The following is a 25985-nucleotide window of genomic DNA, read 5'->3' as shown; positions in this document are numbered from 1 at the left end:
TCAATTTCGACGAAATTTGAAACTGTCCCAAATTTCAGCCGAAATAACCAAAATTTTGGCCCAAAAAATCGACATTTCGTGTGTCTTTACTGAAATTTCGGGATTTTGGCTGAACTTTCGGTTTCGGCTAGGTTCAAAATTTATGGCGAAACCGAAATTTCAAACCATGGTTACCACCAAGGTTTTAGATTCCGTCCGAAATATGAAATTTTGGATTTCGGTCAAGACCGAAACCGAAACGTTCCCAAACCGAAATTGGGGAAAGATACCAAATTTTGGTTGAAATTTTCGAAATTTCGTGTCTTCACCGAATTTCGGCTAAAATTTCAGGATTTCAGCTGAAATTTCGGTTTTGGCTAGGTCCAAAATTACCCCTGAACAGAAATTTAAAACCTTGGTTACCATACATGCTCTATGATATAGAACAGCCACATGAATTCAATCAATAAGACAAAATTTTATTACCATTTTAGGACTTCGAGATGGAATTAGGGGAACAAAACTTCGCTCCAGTTAGGAGGAAGTTACTTCAGTACAAATACTTGGCCAAGTAAATTTTTGGCATGAGTAAGAAATAGGGGTCAAGGGTATTTTAGTAAATACAGCCACCCAAAGTGGGACCACATGTGCCACGTGTTTGCCAAGTGGGCCACACGTGCGGGGGAGTGTTAAAGTATAAAAGATAAATAACGCCTTTCTCCAACAGCTTAAGCTTAAGGAGAAGTTAGTAAGTTAACATGGTATCAGAGCGGCCGATCCGGTCTTGATTACAATTTCCGCTATTTCGATTTTCGGGAGGAGCCGGCCGCCAGGCATTACAACCATTATTTCCACCACCAATCCATCTCCGTCGGGCCCTATATCTGTTGTTTCTCTCATTTTCCTGTTTCATCACCTTTTGAAACACCTTTCATCAGGAGATCTGCTTCTATGCTATTGTGTTCAAATCTGTTCAATTCTAGTCCAACAAATTGCCCTCATTCTCCACGCGGCTTCACCTTGTTTCCGCAGCCATCGTCACACCCTCGTTCCAACCAGCATCTTAACGATAGCAACTACGTACATTATGTCTACAACTCTGCCTCACTCTCTTTAAACTATCACCCCCGTTGACCATAGTTACTACCCTTTCCTCTCATGTTTTGAGCGCCATCAACAGCCTTGGCGGACCTCATTGTTATCGTTAATTTCTGTCCTCTTGATCGATCGGTCAATAGGAATTCATTCAACAATTCAAAGAAATTACAGGAATTACATAGGATAAGCTATTTCAATTAATCAGACTAAAATTCAATGAATACATTCAGAGATTCAAACAATTAAAATGTAACAAGAAGAAAGCTAATCAGAAAACATAACTTTCAGTTGACGGGAAAGAAAAACTCCTTTGATTTACTTTCTCACCCCCTCAAATGAGCGGGAGAGTCCTCTTTTAAAAGCGGATCATACATTTTACCTTGGTATATGGCCCATGTGGCAATTTTTATTCGTTTTGAGCTAACTGAATCATATTCGGTATATGTGCTAGTCGAAGCTCTTTGTCTTTGACCTTTGTCAAGAGATTAGATTGTGAGATCTGATCTCTAACGACTTTGGCTCACGTGGCTAAAGGAATCATGAGATTTGTTATTAAAGGAAAACGAAAGGTGACCTAACACAGTCCGCTGGATCATTCTTCGCCACATGTTTAAATCGTGAAGGACAAAGCTAAGTTTACCCCTAACACTCATCAACCCGTTATCATCGGCTGCCAAAATAAGAGGGCGAACGGAACTTGCTCTGACATAAGATAAAGATGGAGGAGGAAGTACATAAGAGAAGACTAAGATAGTAGAGGCGTGATGTGATATTAAAGAAAAGGGCTGTGATATTTTCTTTCTTTTTTTCATTGGTAGGTAAGCTGGGATCGAACCTCCAACGTCAAGGTCGACGGCCAAAGCCTGATATTTCCTTGCCGAGAACATAATGGTAATACCACCCTACCATTTTATTCAAGGCACCAACTTTCTCTTGTCTTAAGCAGCCAGACCCCATTTGCTATCTACACCTCTTCTTTATTCATATTTTCTGGTTTTGGGTCCTTTTATCATGCACCTCCTCTAGGTTATATGAAAAATACATCTCTAGAAATTGATATTGCCACCCTCTTTCCAATTTTTTCCCTTACATTTTATTTTAATCCACTTTCTTGCACGTCAACCTTTCCACTCGTCTTATATTAAAATTCCTCAAATTTGATATATTCACCTCTAAAATTTCTTCCGCATCGTCCAAACCCCTGAAGTTTTCTCACTCATGGATACTTTTCCATCAAATGCCGTTAATTGTCGTATCTCATTTTCTTCCTCTTTTATCAAACTTTCATTCTGCTCTAATTTCAATTGAAGTGCCTCATTTGAGGTGCATTCCTGAAATATTTCCTTTCAGTTGAGGTGCTTCATTTCTTTTGAAGCGTGTGCCTGAAAGAGAATTTAATATTCCATGAGGATCGGTTCTCACTACCGACCCATGATGTCTTGCCCATCGAGGCCATTTTTTGCCCATTCCGGCATTGTCCAATGTAACTCATTTCTTGCCCATTCCGGCAATGGTTCATAATGACCCTTTTGTTGCCTATTTCGACATTGGTCCATAGTGACACATTTCTTGCCCATTTCGGCACTGGTCCATAATGACCCATTTCTTGTCAATTCCAGCATTGGTCCATAGTGACTCATTACTACTTGCACATCGAGGCTTGAGTCTTATCTAACCCATTGAGGCTATGATTTGTTCTCATATATCTCTTCACTGCAAATCAACAAGTGGCTTATTCTTCAGTAATATGCATTCGGCAACAACATCAGAGCATATTCATCATCAAACTTTGGCAATGTGCTTCAAATCAAAAGATTCTATTTTCTTTTGTGGAACAAAAATTATATTCTTATTGGGGAACATCAGGGCATATTCATCATCAAACTTCGGTAGTGTGCTTCAAATCAACAAATTCTATTTTCTTTTGGGGAGAAAATTTTATTTTCTTACTGGGGAATTTCATTGTAATAAAATGTATGTTGATTTTCAATCCACATACGTTTGAGGGGGCATGTTAAAATATGTGAGATCTCACAGTTAGATTGTGTTGAATTCACACCGTTGGATCACCATGGTATTAGATTAGGCAAGTGGGTTGAATGGGGTAACCTAGCTAGATTAAGTAGCTAACTTAAATTAGCAATTAGGCTAATCTTAGTAGGTAGGATTTCTAGATTATCTATTGCCTTGGCTATGTTTATCTCTTTCTATGTTTTACCCTTTGAGTGTTCTATATAATCACTCATTAGGGCTAATTGTATTGTATCAAAGAATAATAGAAATTCTCATATTTTGTCATTGTTTCATGGGTTTCATAGAGAAGGCTGATGGCCGTGAAATGGCTTTGAATGGAATAGTGCTTTCGTTGTTAGCACTCTCTCTTGTCATCGTTAGCCAAACAGTGGAAGGAGGAAGAACAAGTTTATCCAGAGAAGAAGATTTGGAGCTCGATAGACAGCTGAAGGTTCTCAATAAACCAACAATCAAGACTATTCAGGTATTAGTATATACTTCCTTTTAAATTATGTAGTGTGGTGCATGATTCATCGTTTCCTCATTTATTTATAAAATTTCCATTAACACATATTCTATCAATTACTAAGGATAGAAGAGTGCCTATTTAAAAGAAGTAGGACTAAAATAGGTTATATGTTTTTTGCAGACTGAATATGGACAAATATTTGACTGTGTTGACATCCACAAACAACCTGCTTTCGATCATCCGTTGCTAAAGAATCACAAGATTCGTGTATGTTATACTCTCCTCATCTCACAATGGTTATTTTTATATACATTTTTAGCGATGAATATTTTCCGTTTGCAGATGAGCCCTGGTTCCTTGCCCAAAGGGATGATTGATGAGCGAGTTTCATCTGTCGGTGTGCCTTCAGAGATTGGGCTCAAGGACGGAGGTTGCCCACATGGAACAGTTCCAATCCGGAGGATTCAAAAGGAGGATCTAATAAAATCTAAATCTCTCCAAAAAATTAGGAGATCATATTCTTCAAGGATCATGTCCCCTCAATTCCGCGTAAGTTTAAAAAGGGATTGCACATGGGACTTCAAGGTTGATTTAGTTTAGCCACATGCATGCTTCAATCCTAAAATCTCTATCAGGATTTTCCTTGATTATGTAAAATAATGATAATGAAACATGAAGCAATGAAGCATCATTCTAAGTAACTCGTGCCTTGTTATCTCCTCCATAGTCATGGAAGACTTCCTTATTAATTGAGTGATGAAATTTATTTACCACGCAGCTTGCGCTGATAAGAACGGTGCGTGACTCAGAGTATTATGGTACCAAAGCACGACTCAATAGATGGGCTCTACCTTTGTATGCCGATCAATCCACAGAGTATTATTTGGATGGGTGACTACGATGGGGGAAATATTCAACTTGGGTGGACAGTGAGTAGCCTTCAAACCAGCATATTTGATTTCCTATATCAATTTATATATGACATATACTAGCAAGGCAATAGAATTTGATTTGAAATTGGACGGATAAGGCATTCACGAGATTTGAAATTGACCTATCCCCAGCTTACCGATCAAAAAAAAGAAAAGAAAAAGAGATTGAGTCGTGCAAAAGACATGGCTTTAGGACTGACTTCACTTTAGGCTTGGCCAAAGTTTTAGATGAGAGCCTGGTCATTTGAAACAGTTGTCAAAAGCTATTACAATTACCAAAAGGGGAGTGATAAATCGACTCCCATGTGTCTTTCTCCCTCCTGGGTTAGAGAGAGAAAGAGAAGAGAGATAGACACATGAGGAGTCGATTTATCATTTTGGGGGGTCGATTTATCACTGCCCTTACCAAAACGAACAAAACTTGGCTCCAGTACATAGTAGGGGTTAAGGGTATTTTAGTAAATACATGCACACGAGTATATTTGAAGGTACTTAAGGAACTTCCTCCTAACCATACCGGAGCGGATTTTTCTCTCTCAGTAGTCTAGTAAAAATCAGTAGACAAGGACAATTCGGGTAATTATAAAAAAAATGGTAGTGCAAAAATCAGTAGCCTCTATAAATAGGACATATATTGTCTCTCCACTGCCCGTTTTTTCCCTCCACAAATGGAAGAGTTAGGATGAACCTATGAACCTAATTTTTTGTAGGGCACCTTATCCATGTAAGGGCCTTTCAAATGAATGCTTTGAATCACCCAAAAAATGTGGGCCCACATGAGTTTTTGATGCTCCTCCGCTCACAAACCATATACTCACACACGCGTGCGCTCACACACATATATAATCTGCTATACATTTATTTTATATTGTTATGAGAAATTATAGGATGAATAGGAGTATAAACTCGTACTCATCTTCACACCCTTGATATTTGATCAAACAGCAGCACACTTTTTAATATGCCTCTGTTGGATCAAATATCAACGGTGGTACTGTCGTACCACAAATAAAAGTTGGTACTTCCATTATCATATGATTTCTCTTATATATATATATATATATATATATATATATATATATATATATATATGAGAAAACGGTTCCTACACATATGTGTAGATAAGTTATCTACACACTAGCTTACAATACATTGGGGGCCACATTATTTGGGTGATCCAAACCATTCATTTTTAAGGCCCTCACATATATAGGGTGTCCACAAAAAATCAGATCCATAGGATCATCCTAACCATTCGAACTGTAGAGGCAAAGAATGGACTAATTTGTGAAGGTTTAAAGACATCCATTTTACCTCCACAAATCGTAGGGTTGGGATGATCCTAGGGATCTGATTTTTTGTAGACACCCTATCTATGTGAGGGCCTTTAAAATGGATGGCTTGGATCACCCAAACAATGTGGGCCCCCACTGTATTTTAAGCTAGTGTGTAGAGAACTCTCTACACATATGTGTAGGAACCGTTTTCTCTCTCTCTCTCTCTCTCTCTCTCTCTATATATATATATATATATATATATATATAGTGTGTGTGTGTATGTGTGTGAGGAAAATGATTGTGCGCTCGAGGGCCCAATCACATGGGTCCCACATTTTTTGTAGTGATCTAAACCATTCATTTGCAAGGCCCCATCATAGATAGGGTGTATAACAAAAATCAGCTGGATCATCCTAACGCCTCCAAAAGTTGAGGGCAAAAATAGGTAGATTTGTGACAAATGGTGTGTGTCCATTTTGCCCTCCACTTTTGGATGTGTTAGGATGATCCTATGGAGTTGATTTTTTGTACACACTCTATCTATGTAAGAGCCTTTCAAATGAATGCTTTGGATCACCCTTACAATGTGGGCCCACATGAGTTTTGGGCCCGCGAGCGCATATAAGCTATATGCGCTCGAGCGCACAATCGTTTTCCCCTCTGTGTGTGTGTGTGTGTGTGTCTATATATATATATATATATGAGAAAAGAGAAGGTACTCCCTGGAGTAGATAACTTATTTACTCCCTACCTTAAAATAACAGTTGGGGCCACATTGTTTGGGTGATCAGAAAAGTATTGGTGCGCTTAAGCGGACCAAAAAAACGGTGCGCTCAAATCTTTATAACGTCTCCCATTGGTTTAAATGTTTGGGTCTGTTAAAGTATAAAAGATAAATAACGCCTTTCTCCAATAGCTTAAGCTTTTGGAGAAGTTGGTTAGTTAACATGGTATCAGAGCTCGAGAAACAACCAGTTCGAGAAACAACCAGTTACTCCTAAAGCTTAAGCTTTTGGAGAAGTTGGTAAGTTAACATGGTATCAAAGCCAAAGGTCTCGAGTTCAAATCTCCAGGATAGCAAAAATCCACATGTGATGGTCAGCCCAAAGTGGGACCACATGTGTCATGTGTTTGCCAAGTAGGCCACACGTGCGGAGGAGTGTTAAAGTTTAAAAGATAAATAACGCCTTTCTCCAATAGCTTAAGCTTTTGGAAAAGTTGGTTAGTTAACAAGGTCTCACATAAAGGAACCGATGGGAGGCGTTATAACGACTTAAGCGCACGAAAAAAATGGTGCACTTAAGCGCACCAACACTTCTCTCTCTCTCTCTCTCTCTCTCTCTCTCTCTCTCTCTCTCTCTATATATATATATATATATATATATATATATATATATATATATATATATGAGAAAATTGTTTATGCGCTTAAGCGTTCGAAAAAATGGTGCGCTAAAGCGTGCGTTTCAAAGTGCGTTCTGTTTGTCGTAATAAAATCGAGGGTTTTTCTAAAACCATAACGCTCTCTCTCTCTCTCTGTATCTCTTTCTTCTCTCTCATTTTTTAAAGAAAACCCAACTTCTCTCTCTCTCTCTCTCTCTCTCTCTCTGTATCTCTTTCTTGAGAATATGGTGCGATGAAGGTTTCGTTCCAACTAGCTGTTTGCGAAGAAGGTGCGATGAAGGTTTAAAGAAAACCCAACTAGCTGTTTGTGAAGAAAAACCCAAATGGCAAATGGCAGATTTCAAATAGAAAAACCCAAATGGCTGATTTCAAACCCTCGTTTTTGTTTAAGCTTGAAGAAACCCAAACAGTTGCAGATGCCCTCTTTTTTTTAAAAGCCCAACTTCTCTCTCTCTCTCTCTCTCTCTCTCTCTCTCTCTCTCTCTCTCTCTCTCTCTCTCTCTGTATCTCTTTCTTGAGAATATGGTGCGATGAAGGTTTCGTTCCAACTAGCTGTTTGCGAAGAAGGTGCGATGAAGGTGCGATGAAGGTTTAAAGAAAACCCAACTAGCTGTTTGCGAAGAAAAACCCAAATGGCAAATGGCAGATTTCAAATAGAAAAACCCAAATGGCTGATTTCAAACCCTCGTTTTTGTTTAAGCTTGAAGAAACCCAAACAGTTGCAGATGCCCTCTTTTTTTTAAAAGCTTGAAGAAACCCATCGCATGAAAAACCCCCTTCTTCCATCGCATGAAAAACCCCCTTTCAAGTGGGTTTTCCATCGCAGAACCTCTCTCTCTCTCTCTCTCTCTCTCTAAGGTCTCTGCTGCAAGTGGGTGGGATTTGGAAACTAGAAAACCCCCTTCTTCCAAATCGATTTCGTTCCGTAAAAAAAACCCAAATCCATCGCTACGGAGCATCGATCGAGGTGAGTTTTCCATACTTTGTTTTCGTTTCTATCAAATTTCAGACAAAGATTACAGGAAAAATCGATTCTCTGTAACTTTCTGTGTTTTTGAGTTTATATTAATGTCTTGAAAAATTACAAGAAAACGATTCGACGTAGCGTTTCGTGTTTTGAATTTAGGTTAATCTCTTATGAATCATGATTTCTTATGTCAAGAATAAGATCTGTGGAAATTTAATGTTTTTTTGTTCTTTCTCTGGTTTGTTTTTTTTTATAGATTTTTGTGGAATAAACACTGGAAAACGATTATGTGTAAACTTAGGTGATTTGAGTTTATCTTAATCTCTTATGAAACACAATATGTATTAATGCTCTTGAGGTTATCAAGAGTAAGATTATCAGGAAATTTTCTAGTTTTTTCTTAGCTAGTCTCAACTTTCCTCGAATTATTACTAACATTTGGACTTTCTTTTCTTTTTGAAATGATAACATTCTAGGAATTGTCTTTCAACCAATGGGGGCGCCCTTTCACCTTATTTATGTAAGGGCGCCCTTCAGTTTAGACTTGCTCAACTTTTTGATATAAAATCTATAATGATCCGGGTAAGTTTTGTTCATTCAAAATATTTCCAATAAAGTTTGGGGCTTGGTAGACAATTTTACAGAAAGCCATTGCCACACACTTTTTCAGAAGAGAAGAGCCACCTCATTGCATATTTTTGTCTTATTCATTTAATTCATCTGAGATGGCTACCTCTTGTGAACAAGTGAGACCTGAGGTGGCTTTCTGCAAAATTGACTAGCAAATCCCATAAAGTTAATTGCACCCACTCTCTTTATTGTTATCTGTAACTATCACAAGTAGAGAAAATAGAGCTGATGTAACTTTCAAAGTAAGGGTTTTTAAATATTCTCTGGATATTTGCATCAGATATGATAGTGGTAGGGTATGCGATGGATTGGGCTCGAAATATTTTCTGTGTATGAGAGAAAATAGTTTTACTTAGTTTTATGTTGTTTTATGTTGTTTGGGACTATGTGAATTTTTGTAATACCAATTATCTTGCAGTATGTATTGAAACATAATGGCATCTTCAACCAATAATAGTGGTACGGTATGCGATGGATTGGGCTCAAACTTATGTTATTGTAAAAAGCCAGTAGTTCGAAGAATCACTCGGACCAACAAAAACAATAACCAAGGCCGTCCGTTTTTGGCATGTACTGATTATCCTGTGAGTAAACTTGCAATACTTGTTATCTATTTTGTTTTTTGAAAAAGTTGTTGGAAAACTTCTGGGAATGTAATGTTTAAATAACATGCAGGGCCACAATTGCAAATATTTTCGATGGGATGATGAGGCCGGGTCAGGTAGGGAGGAAAGGTTCAACACCGGATGCGCAGATGATGGCGAGAAGGGGATAAACGAAGAACATATCAAAGCAGTTGAGAAGGAGATTGCCTTCCTCAAGAATGAGATCGCCTTCGTAACGCATGAGATCGCCTTCCTGAAGAATGAAAATAGCTTGCTTAAAGTCTTATCAGCTATAGGGATTTTGTTATTCTTGTACCTTGTTCATATTAAAGCATGAAATTTCGATGCTTTAAGTATTAGTCTTGGTAGATTTTTTTTTCATCTTTTTCTGGAAACTTTTTCTGGAAACGACAGTTGTAAATTGGGTTGAAACATGATAGGGTTGTTTACAATGTAGTTATTTTCATGGTTGGAGTTGAAACATTGTTCAAGACATTCTTGTTATTTCGGCTAAAACTGTTGTGCAATTTCCCCATCTTTGTGATTTCTTGTCTGACATGCTAGTGGTCCATCAAATGGACAGTTTCGATCATCCTGTGGTGTGACCCATACAGTACTTTTTGAAAATGACTGGACAACACCATATAAAATCTTAGAGAAGAGTGCTTATTTAGGGATTTGCTAGTGTCCATCTCATAGGCTCACTTTTCAGCAGATTTTGTCTTTATTCACGAGGTGGCTGCTCTCACATGCAAAAGACCATCCGTGAAATGCCTTGTGCGAAGGACACTAGCAAATCCCGCTAATCAAAAAAAATAAAAAAAGGGTCCAATGTAAACAATTAAAGAGATAGAAGGTGAAGCTCCAAACATTTTATAGATGCAAGAGTGCTTATTCATGGAAATTATGCCATCCAGGTTTTCTGAAACTTTGGATATTGGGCAAATAGTGCATTAGCCCAACAAAATTTCAAATTATGCCTCTAGAAAACAGCAGATTATTCATCCACCTTATACCTTGTTCTTTTAAGATTGTGACAACCGATTGCAAGGGCCATACCGATTAATGGGCTAAAATTTAAACGTAAAGTTGAGCTCAATAATAGATTTGGCCCTCACAATTGGTTGTGATAATCTCAAACGAACTGGGCCTTATTTAAGGTAATTCATGCTCAATCCCAATCTCGATTAAGCTGGGAGATTATAACCACAATTCCTTGATTTTGGCAGCCCAGTCTTTATCAATTGCTGTTACAAATTCCCTGCTTTGGTAAGGGGAGTCTTTACCATTTGCTGTTACAAAATCCCTGCTTTGTTAAGGGGAGCCGACACATACATCTCATGAAGTTGACAGAAAAGCAAAAAAGCAAAAGTTTTTAAAGTTTGTACTACATTAAACCCCACCTTGTTTATGTGGCTCTTTTGCTTGGAAGAGTAAGCCTTCTTTACCTTTTATTTGAATTTAAAGTAAATGTGTGCATACTCTGGTATGCACAGTACAAATACTGATATGCCTTGAAAAACCATTGGACAACAGAGTAGATATATGTAGCTGTTCCTTGACAACCTAAATATTGGAAAATCCAGACAAAAAAAAAACAACAACAACTAATCCAAGCCCTGGAAGGACCTGAAACTCTATTAAATGCACAAAAACAACATTTAATTGTTTACAGTGGACTTGGAGAGGGGAAACAGATAAAATGTGACAGAGGACAAAAAAAACCCATTTTCTTTTCTATGGAATCAGCTGTTTTACATGACAGAACAGGCATTTGGGTTTTCATCACTGAACATGGTGTACTGATCATCTTGTTTGGTTGCTGTGCTATAGCTGCATTCCTGTTCGCACTTCTTGCGTCTCTCCTCCCCACTGGGACTGAATAAGATGGTCCTCCGAGCTGTTATGAACAAAAACATGACATTGGGTGAGATATCACGAGGGTTAGATGTTGAAGGATCTGTCAAATGTTATTACAGTTTCCAAAGGGAAATGATATCCCCCCTCTTAGAAGCCAATTAAAAAACAAAAGACAAGCTGGTTTTCTGCAATTATCAAAACATCTGTGTCTTTCTGTTCAAAATAAATATCGATAAATAATATACCACCAACTACAAATCAAATCATCACAACAACTACTACTTAAGGAATAGATTGGGTGATGTACCTAAGCTAGAAGTTTAGAAAGAGCATTAGGGAAATAGATCCGAAATGTTGAAATCGGATGCCTCTGTTAACTGCTAGTTGGTTATCTATTTATTGCATTATCGTCCACAAAAAGAAATATAGTAATTGGAAAATCTTTGAAGCCGGATTTTAGATTAGGCCACATTCCTTCAGATTTCAAATGCATGCTTTACTTGTGTGATCTTGACACATTTACACGTCGTTCTTGGAAGATTCATGAGAGTGTGAATCCTTCTCTTTGTGCCTTCCCATGGCATTAGTTGGACATGTTTTTGGGACACGCATGTTATCCTATTCATGCTTTTTTCAACCAATTATAATTTATATCAGCAATGAAAATGTCTCAATTCCTGTGAAAAATTAGAAATTACATAACAGTGTTCTGAGGGTTGGTGTTTGGAGTTAGATGCATTTGATCCAAGGATTTTCCTGTCATTTTGTCTTACATATTTTCTGTCCCTTAAGGCTTTCCGTTATTTGTAGGGTTGTTTTTATATTCTCAATGCTGTTATTAATGCATAGAATTTTATCAGGAAACGACTTTGTGCTGGACATTATCAGCCTTTGCCGATGATTAAGAATGCCATAGAAGCGATGGCCTACAGGACAGCGATACAGATTATGGGTACCAGACAAGCAAGTAGAGCACAAAATAGAAATTTTCTGAATTGCTCAGTGTAAAAATTTTGCACTGCCAATAGGATTTTGGTTTTCAAAAGGCTGCAGATAAGTGAAGCACTACAGATGCAAATTGAGGTGTAAAGAAGACTACATCAAAATACCCTACAGGTAAATCTGTAAAGGTCAGAAAATATAGGGATTGAATTGCTATATTTTGGGCAGTGCCCAACAAATGACTGGCTTGGATCACCCAATAATTTAACACTGATAATATGGAAGACATTAAATTTCAAAATCTGTCTCGAGAATCTCCTTACCAGTACATGTAATTGTGAAGTAGTACTCCTCCCTCATTGACCACAAATGAGCATGAGTAAGTAGCTCATCCCTGCAACTACAAAAACTGCATACGAACACTGCTATAGCAAAACTGATGCAGCACCAATTAGAAGTACCTGTATCATCTCCACCAAATTCAGAAACAGATAAGAACTGTTGCGAAGCATGATAAAAAAAAAAAAAATATATATATATATATATATATACTCCTCCTATGCCTCTTCCTCTTCCTCTGCCTCTACGTCTTCTCCCTCTTGGTGCTTTCTTTTAGGCTTCTATTACATTCGTCATAACAAAATCAGTATATAAACATTTACAATTACCACTTTAAGAAAGTCCATGTACACATACAAATGAGTAAGTAGGGAACAAAACAAACCTGGCTTTTATTTTTACATGTCGACTTATAATGTCCTTTTCCGCCACAGGATTGGCACGTCCGTTTCTTTGGTTCGGATATAGATGTCTCTAAGCCAGATTTCAAGCGTGTTGGATTCTTTGGACGGCCCTTTGTCTTCGCAACTGGTGGGTCTCGAATTGTGATTTCAGCTATTTGACTCACAGCAAAGTTTGAATATACTTCGCTACCAACGATTGGTATCTCACTTGCCTCCAATGTAACTTCATTTTCTTTCTGCTTTTGTTCTTCTTCAGCGAAAAGAATATCACAAAATTCAGTCATCCTCTTGAAAACTTTCTCATCTCTTCCAGGTCCATCAACCAGTCGCTGCCATCTTGAGATTAGGCACCACCTTTCAAACGGATTGACGCTACTACCCACTTGTGGCCTTGTAGATATTGTACCCCCTACTTGATACATTGCCTGAATAGACCATCTCTTCAACATGTAATGGTCGGGGACCTTCTTTAATTGTTTCATATCCATAATACGAAAGATATGTTTGCATAAGATCCCCTCCCTTTCAAACTTAGCACAATCGCATTTGAAGGTCATTCCATCGGAATCATAATAAAATACCCTACACCATCTACTCTTCACATCATTTCTGAGACCTACCAAATATTCTTCCACGGCCCCATCCTTGCTCAACTGGTCGTGCCAACAACCACTACTATCCCTCAACTCATCCTGGAAAATGTTAAACATATTCCTCGTATAGAATATCCCCGCCTCTTCTTCCAATGGGCTATTCGTTTTCATACTTGCTTTCGAATATTTCGACTTGAAATCTTCTTCAGCTTCTGTTTTACGACGTTGAACCAGTGCCCTATCACATGCATCTAAGAACTCATGCAAGCTAGTTTTGCTATTCACATATCCATCAAAAAATGCATTCATGCTTTCGCTACGTTGACTTGAAGTCATTCCTGCAGTAAATGTGTTTCGCCAATATGCCGGAACCCAATGCTCTCGCTGCTCCCACATCCTAGATAACCAATCACTGTCCCCGATTTCATAATTACAAACCAAATCTTCCCACAACTGCTCACAATCCTCTATGTTTTTTGAAAAATACCACCGATTATAATCGAGGCAGAATTTACTAGTCGAATCCCTCATCTCTGCAACATGCTCAAGCAAATGCCTGTGTATGTGCCACGAACAAAATCTATGATGGGTGTCTGGAAAAACTCTTCCGATTGCATTTTTCATGGCTGGATCCATATCAGTTATTATTGCATCAGGTGCTTTGCCATGCATGCACGTCAACCACTGTTCAAATAACCAACTGAAGGTTTCTTCTGTCTCATCAGCTAACAGGGCACATCCGAATAGGGTCGATTGTCTATGATGGTTCACTCCCGTAAACGGTGCAAATGGCAGAGATAACCTATTGGTTTTGTAAGTGACATCAAATACAATGACATCGCTAAATGTTATGTAAGCATCTCTAGCCCTAGCGTCAGCCCAGAACATAGATCGGAAGGTCACATCCGTATCCAACTCCATTGAGAAAAAGAAATTCGGGTCTTCTGATCTCTTGTTTTGGAGATGATTGGCCACTAAGACAGCTTCTTGGCCTATATTGTTCACCCTCTTTTTTCTCAAATGGGAAGCAACTTGATCAGGTGTTACCACACCTGATATTCCATCGTTTGTTGAATTAATAGCCTTTGCAATCCTCGCAGCCGGCATCTGAGTCTCATCGAGACAGTCAATCAACGTCTTCACACTTTCACTCTTACTGAATCTATTATGGGAACGGTGCATTTGCCTCTTAAGTGGGGAGGTCAGAATGTGAGAATGAATGTCGTCAAAGGTGGTCACTACCCACTTCTCATCTCTTAGTTTTATGATCATCTTAGCTTTGCAATCCAATCTGACAGCTCGTCGTTCCCTCTTTTCCTTACCATCATCCACTTTCTTTCCCTTATACTTTTTCACCCCCTCTCTATCACACACAAATTTCCTTGAGTTCACAGCATTTGTTTTTTTAGAACTATTTGTACTGGATTTCCGTAATCCAAAACCAGTAGCCAGGGCATAAGAATTGTAGAATTCAAACGCAGACATCCAATCATCAAACACTTGGTTCACAAACGGCTTCTTCACACTACTATTCTCACTAATAGCCTTATTGGGTGTACTACCACCCTCATCTTCGTCATTTATATCAGTATCTGCCCATTCTATATTATCTTCAATCAGATTAACCTCATCATCAACCACAATTAGACCATGGGCGTCAACTTCTTCAATACCTAACCTGGAGGCTTGCGAGAAAGCATTATCAACAAAAGCAGACTGTGTACGGTCATTATCCTCGATACGTGACCCACACGGTTGCGAAGAGGTTGGTTCCATTTTCCTAGTAATTGAAAGAAGAGAAAAATAAGAATGTACTGACATGAAAGAAAAAATAAAGGCAGTGATATTTTCATGTTGAAAGAGAGTTAAAGCTATGTTCTTTCTGATAGTAAAACCCAATTTTTCCAGACATTAACACACCATAAACAATCAAACTGAAACCCTCCATTTTTTTTCTTTGAAGAATATTTAAAAACCCTTACTTTGAAAGTTACATCAGCTCTATTTTCTCTACTTGTGATAGTTACAGATAACAATAAAGAGAGTGGGTGCAATTAACTTTATGGGATTTGCTAGTCAATTTTGCAGAAAGCCACCTCAGGTCTCACTTGTTCACAAGAGGTAGCCATCTCAGATGAATTAAATGAATAAGACAAAAATATGCAATGAGGTGGCTCTTCTCTTCTGAAAAAGTGTGTGGCAATGGCTTTCTGTAAAATTGTCTACCAAGCCCCAAACTTTATTGGAAATATTTTGAATGAACAAAACTTACCCGGATCATTATAGATTTTATATCAAAAAGTTGAGCAAGTCTAAACTGAAGGGCGCCCTTACATAAATAAGGTGAAAGGGCGCCCCCATTGGTTGAAAGACAATTCCTAGAATGTTATCATTTCAAAAAGAAAAGAAAGTCCAAATGTTAGTAATAATTCGAGGAAAGTTGAGACTAGCTAAGAAAAAACTAGAAAATTTCCTGATAATCTTACTCTTGATAACCTCAAGAGCATTAATACATATTGTGTTTCATAAGAGATTAAGATAAACTCAAATCACCTAAGTTTACACATAATCGTTTTCCAGTGTTTATTCCACAAAAATCTATAAAAAAAAACAAACCAGAGAAAGAACAAAAAAACATTAAATTTCCACAGATCTTATTCTTGACATAAGAAATCATGATTCATAAGAGATTAACCTAAATTCAAAACACGAAACGCTACGTCGAATCGTTTTCTTGTAATTTTTCAAGACATTAATATAAACTCAAAAACACAGAAAGTTACAGAGAATCGATTTTTCCTGTAATCTTTGTCTGAAATTTGATAGAAACGAAAACAAAGTATGGAAAACTCACCTCGATCGATGCTCCGTAGCGATGGATTTGGGTTTTTTTTACGGAACGAAATCGATTTGGAAGAAGGGGGTTTTCTAGTTTCCAAATCCCACCCACTTGCAGCAGAGACCTTAGAGAGAGAGAGAGAGAGAGAGAGGTTCTGCGATGGAAAACCCACTTGAAAGGGGGTTTTTCATGCGATGGAAGAAGGGGGTTTTTCATGCGATGGGTTTCTTCAAGCTTTTAAAAAAAAGAGGGCATCTACAACTGTTTGGGTTTCTTCAAGCTTAAACAAAAACGAGGGTTTGAAATCAGCCATTTGGGTTTTTCTATTTGAAATCTGCCATTTGCCATTTGGGTTTTTCTTCGCAAACAGCTAGTTGGGTTTTCTTTAAACCTTCATCGCACCTTCATCGCACCTTCTTCGCAAACAGCTAGTTGGAACGAAACCTTCATCGCACCATATTCTCAAGAGAGAGAGAGAGAGAGAGAGAGAGAGAGAGAGAGAGAGAGAGAAGTTGGGCTTTTAAAAAAAAGAGGGCATCTGCAACTGTTTGGGTTTCTTCAAGCTTAAACAAAAACGAGGGTTTGAAATCAGCCATTTGGGTTTTTCTATTTGAAATCTGCCATTTGCCATTTGGGTTTTTCTTCACAAACAGCTAGTTGGGTTTTCTTTGAACCTTCATCGCACCTTCTTCGCAAACAGCTAGTTGGAACGAAACCTTCATCGCACCATATTCTCAAGAAAGAGATACAGAGAGAGAGAGAGAGATAGAGAGAGAGAAGTTGGGTTTTCTTTAAAAAATGAGAGAGAAGAAAGAGATACAGAGAGAGAGAGAGAGAGAGAGAGAGAGAGAGCGTTATGGTTTTAGAAAAACCCTCGATTTTATTACGACAAACAGAACGCACTTTGAAACGCACGCTTCAGCGCACCATTTTTTCGAACGCTTAAGCGCATAAACAGTTTTCTCTCTCTCTCTCTCTCTCTCTCTCTCTCTCTCTATATATATATATATATATATATATATATATATATATATGAGGAATAAGATTGTGCGCTCGACCGCACCTAAGCTGCTTAGGTGCGGTCGAGGGCCCAAAACTCATGTGGGCCCACATTGTTAGGATGATCCAAAGCATTTATTTGCAAGGCCCTTACATAGATAGAGTGTATAGAAAAAATCAGCTCTATAAGATCATCCTAACCCATCCAAAAGTGGAGGGCAAAATGGACATACACCATTTGCCAGAAATCTGCCCATTTTTGCCCTCCACTTTTGGATGGGTTAGGATGATCCAATGGAGATGATTTTTTGAACACACCCTATCTATGATGGGGTCTTGCAAATGAATGGTTTTGATCACCACAAAAAATGTGGGACCCATGTGTTTGGGCCCTCGACCGCATATAACCTTATATGCGGTCGACCGCACACTCCTTTTCTATATATATATATATATATATATATATATATATATATATAGAGAGAGAGAGAGAGAGAGAGAGAGAGAGAGAGAGAAATGGCTTGTGTGCATGTGCACAGATAAGCTATCTGTGCACGGCTGCACAAACTATGCGGGGCCATATTTTTTGGGGGATCCAAAGCATTCATTTGGAAAGCCCTTCCATGGATATGGTGTATACCAAAAATCATCCCTTTAGGATCATCCTAACCCCCCCATTTGTGGAGGAAAATAATGGGCAGTAACAGTGTCTGTCCATTTTCCCTTCCAACTTTGATTGGGTTAGGATGATCCAATAGGGCTGATTTTTGGTACACACCCTATCCATGGAATTGCCTTCCAAATGAATGCTTTGGATCCCCCAAAAAATGTGGCCTCCACTATGGTTTGTGCAGCCATGCACAAATAGCTTAAATGTGCAGCTGCACACAAACCATTTCCTCTGTGTGTGTGTCTATATACAGAGAGAGAGAGAGAGAGAGAGAGAGAGAGATGTTTGCTATCACATTTTAGACTATAACAAAGTTTTGCTGCCCCATTTTAGAGTATCTCTCCCAAAGTACGGGATTTTCTTAGATAATTACATTTAGTTAATGCATGTGAATTTTATTTTGACTCTCTCAGGTACACCCAGAATTATACAACGACACTTACCTTCATCTGCACTCATACTGGACGGTATTATTGAAGACTTCTCTCTGTGGCTGCTGTCAGATGCAGCAGACCATCTGTGAAATGCCTTGTGCGATGGACACTAGCAAATCCCTAATTAATGAATCATCAGTATGTCACTAATTATATCTGTATTTACATTTGTATACACACAGGCAGATAATGCTGATACGACAGGGTGCTATGACGTTCTTTGCCCAGGGTTCGTACAAGTGAGCAGGTACATACCCATGGGCGTGGGTATAGTACCCGCTTCTGAGTATAACGAACCCAATATGCTAACGATTTCACCTTGTACAAGGTGATTCCAAATCTCTTCATCACATTTTTCCTTTAAGAAAAGAAAAAGGGAATAATTAAAACTTACTGATTTTTTTTCGTTCTTATGTTTTGTTCATTATAGGATCCTGTGAGTAAAGATTGGTGGCTGTTGTTTGGAGGAGAAAATACACAAATAGGGTACTGGCCTAAGACACTATTCAGTACGTTGTTCGCTGATAAAGCTAGGACGGTTCAGTGGGGTGGACAAGTTTTCAACCCAGGAACTGAAGCTTGGCCTCCGATGGGGAGTGGTCATCTTCCAAGTGAAGGAGGATACAAAACGGTAAGTTACATTTCAATGATTCAACTTATAGACGAAGATGGAAATTATAAAAGAGCTCCCAGTTGGAACCTTGAAAGCTATGTAGAGAGCTCTGTGTGCTACAATGTGGCGGGTGATCAAAACTTGCCTGATGGGGGTTATTCTCTCTTTTTTGGCGGACCTGGGGGTGAGTGCTCAGAATGATTTGGCTCTATGTCACAATTGAATAAGCTTCTATTCAATTGGTCCTTACTTGCATTTACAGGTCACAAGTTTTTAAGTCAAATTTCTCTCTCCCACATCCCCCATTCGTCTTTTTATCGCCTAACCATGTGGGTAGGATCGAACTTATGATAGGATCACTGTGCGAATAGCCTGAGAAGGTGGTTTAGTTCTTCATCAGAGAAAACTACACCATCGGATTCTGGGCCATAAATTAATTTGGTTAAGGTGAGATCCAGTAGAATCTCACCAGACTCTTACAACTGCGGGTGTCAAAACCAAGTTTTAGAAAAACCCAGTGCTTTAGAAACAGAGCACATGACCCTCCTAAACCACCAGGACCTCTAACAAAAATCTAGGTTTCTTCCAGGCATTTCAAACAATAGGGCCCATGCCTACTAATATCGCATTTGATATTCATGAACTCCTCGATTGTTGGTGATCATTTGCTCCATTGCCTAGCAAGGGCATGATAATCCTAAAGCTCGAATTCAAACAAAATCAACAAAATTCGAGAGAACATATGAGGAACAACCCTAAAGCATTTGAACAAAAACGGATCCTTTAACCTTTGATCAGTCCATAATGAATGCACGAGCTGCAATCAAATGAGTACACTTTTTTTTTTTTTTTTTGGATGGGTAAGATGGGGTTAGGCTAGACCCCGACCTGAATATATTGAAGAAAGAGAAAAATTACAAAGAGAGGGCACAGCTGCCAGCTAGAGGGAACAAGCTCCCTTCAGAGAACACAATACAACCTTTAAGCAAACAAAATAGAAAGCTACATCCGGTGATAGAGGGCTCCCGAGGCCTCTCTTGTAATGATACAATCAAGCTCATCCTGAGGGGGAAGGGGGTAGAAGAATGATCCTTTTGGGATGAATTGGCTTTTCGAAAGGAGGTCTGCAGCTTGGTTACCCTCCCTCCATATATGAGTGATCTTCCAAGCTCTGAATTCTGAAAGCAGGGAGAGAATTTTGTCCACTGTTTTGATTTTCCGCCAGGGACAAGGGCTGGTGCCTTTGATGATGTTAACGGCATTGAAGGAATCCGATTCAATCCACAGGTTTTGGGGGTTTGGTAGAGTACTTTGTGTAATCAACAAAGTAAAGAGTCTTTCCTAAGTTCGAGGCCAGGTCCTCCTAGAATTGTGAGGGAAAGAGATAAGGAACAGAAAATAATCATATTATATTCTCCTAGCTATTACATGCATCGCTTAAACAAGTACAAGAAATAACTGCAATCATCTACGTGGAGAACATGGAGAACATGGGAAACTGAAATCATCTACGTGGAGAACATGGAGAACATGGGAAGATAAAAGTTCCTATTCTACTGACTAGAGGTAGCACAACCGTAAGGATTTCACACGTAGTCCTTCATGTTCGATGGTGGATGTCGAGTCCTAGTCGAGGGTGGTCGTTGGGCAGTTGCAAGAGGAGTCGTGATATCTGTGGGAACTTCGGATGAAGTGGGAATGGATGACGGCACCGTATCATTCCTCCTGTCTTCGAAATGAACCTTGTCCTCAAGGTTCGGGCTCAACTCAGTATTGTCCGGAAGGGGACTGATGGTTGTTCCAGGGTCTCCACGGAATGGCTTGAGGAGAGGGACGTGAAAAACCGGGTGAATTAGTGTGCCGGGTGGAAGACGTAGCCGATAGGCAATAGCACCGATACGATCCGTAATCTGATACGGGCCGTAGTAACGCCTGGCGAGCTTGACGAAGGGACGGCGAGCTACTGACGACTGGCGATACGGCTGAAGTTTAACTAGTACCCAATCGTCGACCTTGAACTGGAGGTCAGTGCGCTTGCGGTCAGCTTGGAGCTTCATCCTTGATAGTGACTTTTCTAGATTGGCTTTGAGTTGGCGAAGGATAATGTCTCGAGTTTTGAGCTCGCAGTCCACTGGGTCGTCACTCGAGTCGGATGGAAGGTAATCTGGAATGGCTGGTGGTGGACGTCCATAGAGCGCTTTGAACAGGGTCATCCCAATGGCGGTGCGAAATGAGGTATTATACCAATATTCCGCCCAGTCTAAGTGTGTGAACCACTGTCGAGAATGGTCCATGCAGAAGCAACGCAAGTACTGCTCCAGGCATCGGTTTAGAACCTCTGACTGTCCGTCGGTCTGCGGGTGGTAGGCGGTACTCATTCGAAGAGTGGTACCCTGGCGATTGAAAAGCTTGCGCCAAAAGGTGTTGAGGAAGAGTGGATCCCGGTCGCTGACAATACTTCGTGGAATGCCATGTAGCTTTGCAATGTTGCTAACGAAGACGTCAGCCACATTCGCCGCAGTGTAATTTGGGGCTAAAGCCACAAAGTGGGCATACTTTGAAAACCAGTCGACGATGATTAAGATCGCAGTTTTGCCATGTGAATTGGGCAGTCCAGTAATAAAATCAAGAGCAATGTCCTCCCAGATGCGATTCGGAATTGGTAGTGGCTGAAGAAGCCCTTGCGGAGACTTGGTCGTATACTTGGTTTGTTGGCAAACAAGGCACTCAGCGACCCATCGACGCACATCCTTGCGTAGGCCTTGCCAGAAGAAACTCTGCTGAATGCGAGCGAGCGTGTGCAAGAACCCGGAGTGACCACCTACAGGAGAAGAGTGAAGTTCTTTGAAAATCGTGGCTTTGAGTTGTGAGCTTGGAGCCAAGTATATACGGTTTTGGAAGTAGATGACGTCTCCTGCCAATCGAAACTTTGGATACTGATCTGGGAATGCTTGTATTGCGCCAACCAACTTCAGGGTGTCCTAATCCGACTGGTGTTCCGATCGAATCTGGTGCAAAAGATCAACATGCGGGGTAGATATAGCTGCGAAGGAGGAGTCGGTGCAACGGGACAAAGCGTCCGCTACTACGGTCTCACGACCAAGTTTGGAGATGATCTTGTAATGAAAACCCAACAACTTTTGCAACCATTAATGTTGTTCGGGTGTTTGGATCGATTGATCCACGAGATGCTGGATGCTGCGATGGTCTGTACGAATGATAAACTCACGCCCCAATAGATAGTGGCGCCAACGTCAAACCGACTCAGTAATGGCAAACATCTCCCAAGCATATGTAGATGAGGCTTGTAACCGTGTGGGAAGGACCTTGCTTAAATACGCGAGAGGATGACCGTGTTGTGACAAAACGGCACCCATGACAGCTCCTAAGGCATCCATATTGACGACGAATGGGATGTCGAAATTTGGGAGGCTTAAAACAGGGGTGGTGGTAAGTGCCTCATTTAAATCTCTAAAGGCCGAGTCAGCGGCATCACCCCACTGGAACGCTTCTTTTTTTAAGAGATCAGTAAGTGGAGTCGCGAGAGACGCGTAACCGCGCACGAAACGGCGGTAGTAACTTGCCAAACCGAGGAACCCGCGGAGTTGCTTGATGGTAGTAGGCTTGGGCCACTGCTGAATTGCAGCGATTTTGGTTGGGTCAACGGCGACCCCGACACAGGAGATAAGGTGACCTAGATACTCAATTTTTTCCTGCCCAAAATTGCACTTGGAAAGCTTGAGAAAAAAATTATTATCACTGAGGACTTGGAGTACCTGTCGCAGGTGACTGAGGTGGAGGTCCCAGGTGGCACTATACACCAAGATGTCGTCGAAGAATACTAGTGCAAATTTCAAAAGAAATGGCTTCAAGGTCGAGTTCATCGCAGCCTGGAACGTAGATGGGGCATTTGAGAGTCCAAACGGCATTACAAGGAACTCGTAGTGGCCTTCGTGGGTGCGGAATGTAATTGTCGGGATGTTGGCTGCATTGACGCGGATCTGGTGGAAGCCAGACTGGAGGTCGAGCTTGGAGTAGAATTTGGAGCCATGGAGCTCGTCAAATAATTCTTCAACCGTTGGGATGGGAAAACGGTCTTTCACAGTGACGGAATTGAGAGCTCGATAGTCGACGCAAAACCGCCATGAACCATCTTTTTTTTTTTTTAACGAGGACTGGAGAACTAAAAGGGCTAGTGTTGGGGCGGATGATGCCATCAGAGATCATGTCGGTTACCAATTTCTCGATCTCCCGCTTCTGAAAATAGGGGTATTTGTAAGGTTGGACATTCATCGGGGAGGTACTGGTTGGAGGTGTATGCGGTGATCAAATGGACGAGGTGGGGGAAGGCCATGTGGCTTATCGAACAGTGGTGCAAATTCTTGAAGGATGGTTGAAATGGAAGGGTCGGGAATTACGGGGTTGCTGGGTGTGGGGTTGATGACCCACATGTGAAAGAGAGAGGCCACAGAAGCTGTTTTAAGACACCGCCTTAATTGTGATGGAAGAATATATTGGAGAGATGGGGATGGTTCTCCAAAGAGTGTGAGGGGCTTCGAATCCCACATAAAGGCCATGAAGAGTTGTTTATAGTCAAAAGTTACTGGCCCCAAGTTTTGAAGCCATTGGACACCTAGTACGACATCGGCGCCGTGTAATGAGAGAACAAATAAATCCAGGAGAAAATTGGTGTTGCCGATTGATAATGGAACTTGGGCGCAATGCCCGATGCACGTGAGGGAGCCCCATTTCCAATAGTGACGGAAAAGGTAGTATCGGAGTTGATGGGAAGATGCAAATGTGAGGCGATTTGTTCCTGGATAAAATTATGTGTACTCCCGCTGTCGACCAAGATCTGAACAGGCAGGTGGGATATGCGACCAGTGAAACAAAGGGTGCGGAGGGATGGTTGTCCGGCAAAGGCATGGAGGGAAATTTCTGGTTGGGGGTCTAAGGGTGGGTCTGGTTCAGGAGGGAAGGGGTTGGGTTCTGGTTCGGGTTGGTATAGTGGATCCGGTGCATCCTCAGAGAGCATGATGTGGAATTGAGGTTTACAGCGATGCATGCGCGAGAATTTTTCGTCGCAGTTGAAACAAAGGCCCTTCTCACGACGGGCTTGCATTTCGCCGGGTATAAGGCGGCGGATGGGAAATCGATTGGTGGGTGTTTCATATGCGGATGGTGTCGGCTTCGGGCGCGGGCTGTTGGTATGATGGTTGTCAGAATGGGAAACGTCGCGCCTCGTTGAACTTGTCTTCCTGAAGTTTGGCAAGTCCCATGGCTTGAGAGAGGGTAGGCGGTTGAAGAGCCTGGACCTCTCGTTGAATCTCGGGTTTGAGCCCCGAGATGTAGCAACTGAGCATGAGGGCGGCGGGTAGGCCGGAGGTGAGTTGGCAAGGGCTTCAAAGTCTGCGGTGTAGTTGAGGACAGAAGTCTTCTGGGTGAGTTTCGTTGGTGCGCCCTAGTGGTCGACAAACTGTGACGGGCCGAAGCGCGTCTCTAATGCCGTGACGAAGGCATCCCAGGTTTGGAATTGGCCATTCCGAAAGCACCACTGGAAGCATGCTAGGGCCGCTCCATCCATGTGAAAGGAAGAAACAGTGAGGCATTGTTCGTCCGGCGTGGAATGGTAGGAGAAAAACTGGTTTGCCTTGAAGATCCATCTGAGAGGGTCGGTTCCATCGAAGCGTGGAGGTAGAATGGAAGAGGAGCTAGAGGCATCGGGTTGGTGGGAGTCGGATTTACTGAGTCGAAGTTGCTCGAGTTTACCGTCGAAAGAGGTGACGGCGGAAACAAGAGAGGTGAGTTGTTCAGTAATGGTTTTGAGTTGGTTAGTGTGGCCGGTAACGGTCTCATCCAGAGCGCGGAGGCGAGTACCCTCAACAAAGTAAAGAGTCTTTCCTGAGTTCGAGGCCAGGTCCTCCTAGAATTGTGAGGGAAAGAGGTAAGGAACAGAGAATAATCATATTATATTCTCCTAGCTATTACATGCATCACTTAAACAAGTACAAGAAATAACTGCAATCATCTACGTGGAGAACATGGAGAACATGGGAAACTGAAATCATCTACGTGGAGAACATGGGAAGATAAAAGTTCCTATTCTACTGACTAGAGGTAGCACAACCGTAAGGATTTCACACGTGGTTCTTCATGTTCGATGGTGGATGTCGAAGCCTAGTGGAGGGTGGTCGTTGGGCAGTTGCAAGAGGAGTCATGATATCTGCGGGAACTTCAGATGAAGTGGGAATGGATGACGGCACCGTATCAGAGTTCCATTGTGAACAGGTGAGAATCCCTTTGAAAATCGCATCCAACTCAAGGCATTGGATGTCTTCAGGCTGGACAGGAAGGGAAAAGTAGCATAATGGATCTCCATTCTGATTTCTGGTGAGGCCTCCGATTCCAGCAGTGTCGAAGTCAAGGGAGGCATCAGAATTTAATTTGAGCCATCCTGTTTCAGGGGGGATCCATGAACAGTATTTTATGGGAGCTGTTTTTTCCACCAGAGGGACGCCGAGATAGGACGCAAGCATACAGTTTCTTTGTGTAGGAAAGTCGTCCAGTTTCAGGAAAATGATACGACATTTGATGATAGAAAGGATAGATGCCAGAATTTGCTGCTTGTGCATTTCTTTGGAGTTGAAGATTCTGTTGTTCCTTTCTGTCCAGATGGTGTAGATGGCGCAGTTAAAGGCTAGTTTCATTGCAGTGGCAGCCTGGCCTTTGCCCTTGAACTTATCTCTTATCCACTTCTCTTTTACCATTATTGAGCTGAAAGGTTTCCTCTTGTAAGAAAACCTCCAAAGGATAGATCTCCAAATCCAGGAGGAGTAACTGCACTTGAAGAATAGATGATCTCTAGATTCAGAGTCCAATTTGCAGAGAACAAAAGTACGATCTCTTCCCGAGCCCAGA

General features: G+C 40.8%; 2 protein-coding genes across 2 annotated transcripts; one reads left to right on the top strand and one right to left on the bottom strand.

Annotated features, from left to right (window-relative positions):
* Positions 1 to 3382: 3382 nt before the first annotated feature.
* LOC143847876 (protein neprosin-like) lies at positions 3383 to 19268 on the top strand. Its single transcript, XM_077356669.1, has 6 exons — positions 3383 to 3574; positions 3740 to 3826; positions 3902 to 4108; positions 18434 to 18487; positions 18637 to 18726; positions 18885 to 19268. Exons 1-6 carry the CDS (start codon positions 3383 to 3385, stop codon positions 19266 to 19268), a joined length of 1014 nt encoding a protein of 337 aa, XP_077212784.1.
* Positions 10780 to 14111, bottom strand: LOC143849019 (protein FAR1-RELATED SEQUENCE 5-like). The gene is made up of 3 exons (XM_077358071.1): positions 12901 to 14111; positions 12500 to 12637; positions 10780 to 11274 (listed from the first exon to the last, which is right to left on the bottom strand). The coding sequence occupies exons 1-2, from the start codon at positions 14041 to 14043 to the stop codon at positions 12602 to 12604; spliced, it is 1179 nt and encodes a 392-aa protein (XP_077214186.1). The 5' UTR covers positions 14044 to 14111; the 3' UTR covers positions 10780 to 11274; positions 12500 to 12601.
* Positions 19269 to 25985: the final 6717 nt, after the last annotated feature.

The sequence above is a fragment of the Tasmannia lanceolata genome, unplaced genomic scaffold, assembly GCF_043159265.1.
Source record: "Tasmannia lanceolata isolate RefF3 unplaced genomic scaffold, GAP_Taslan_0.1 ptg000016l, whole genome shotgun sequence".
NCBI classification, from domain to species: domain Eukaryota; kingdom Viridiplantae; phylum Streptophyta; class Magnoliopsida; order Canellales; family Winteraceae; genus Tasmannia; species Tasmannia lanceolata.
Note: the sequence above shows the minus strand (reverse complement) of the source record. Positions and strands in the feature narration are given on the sequence as shown.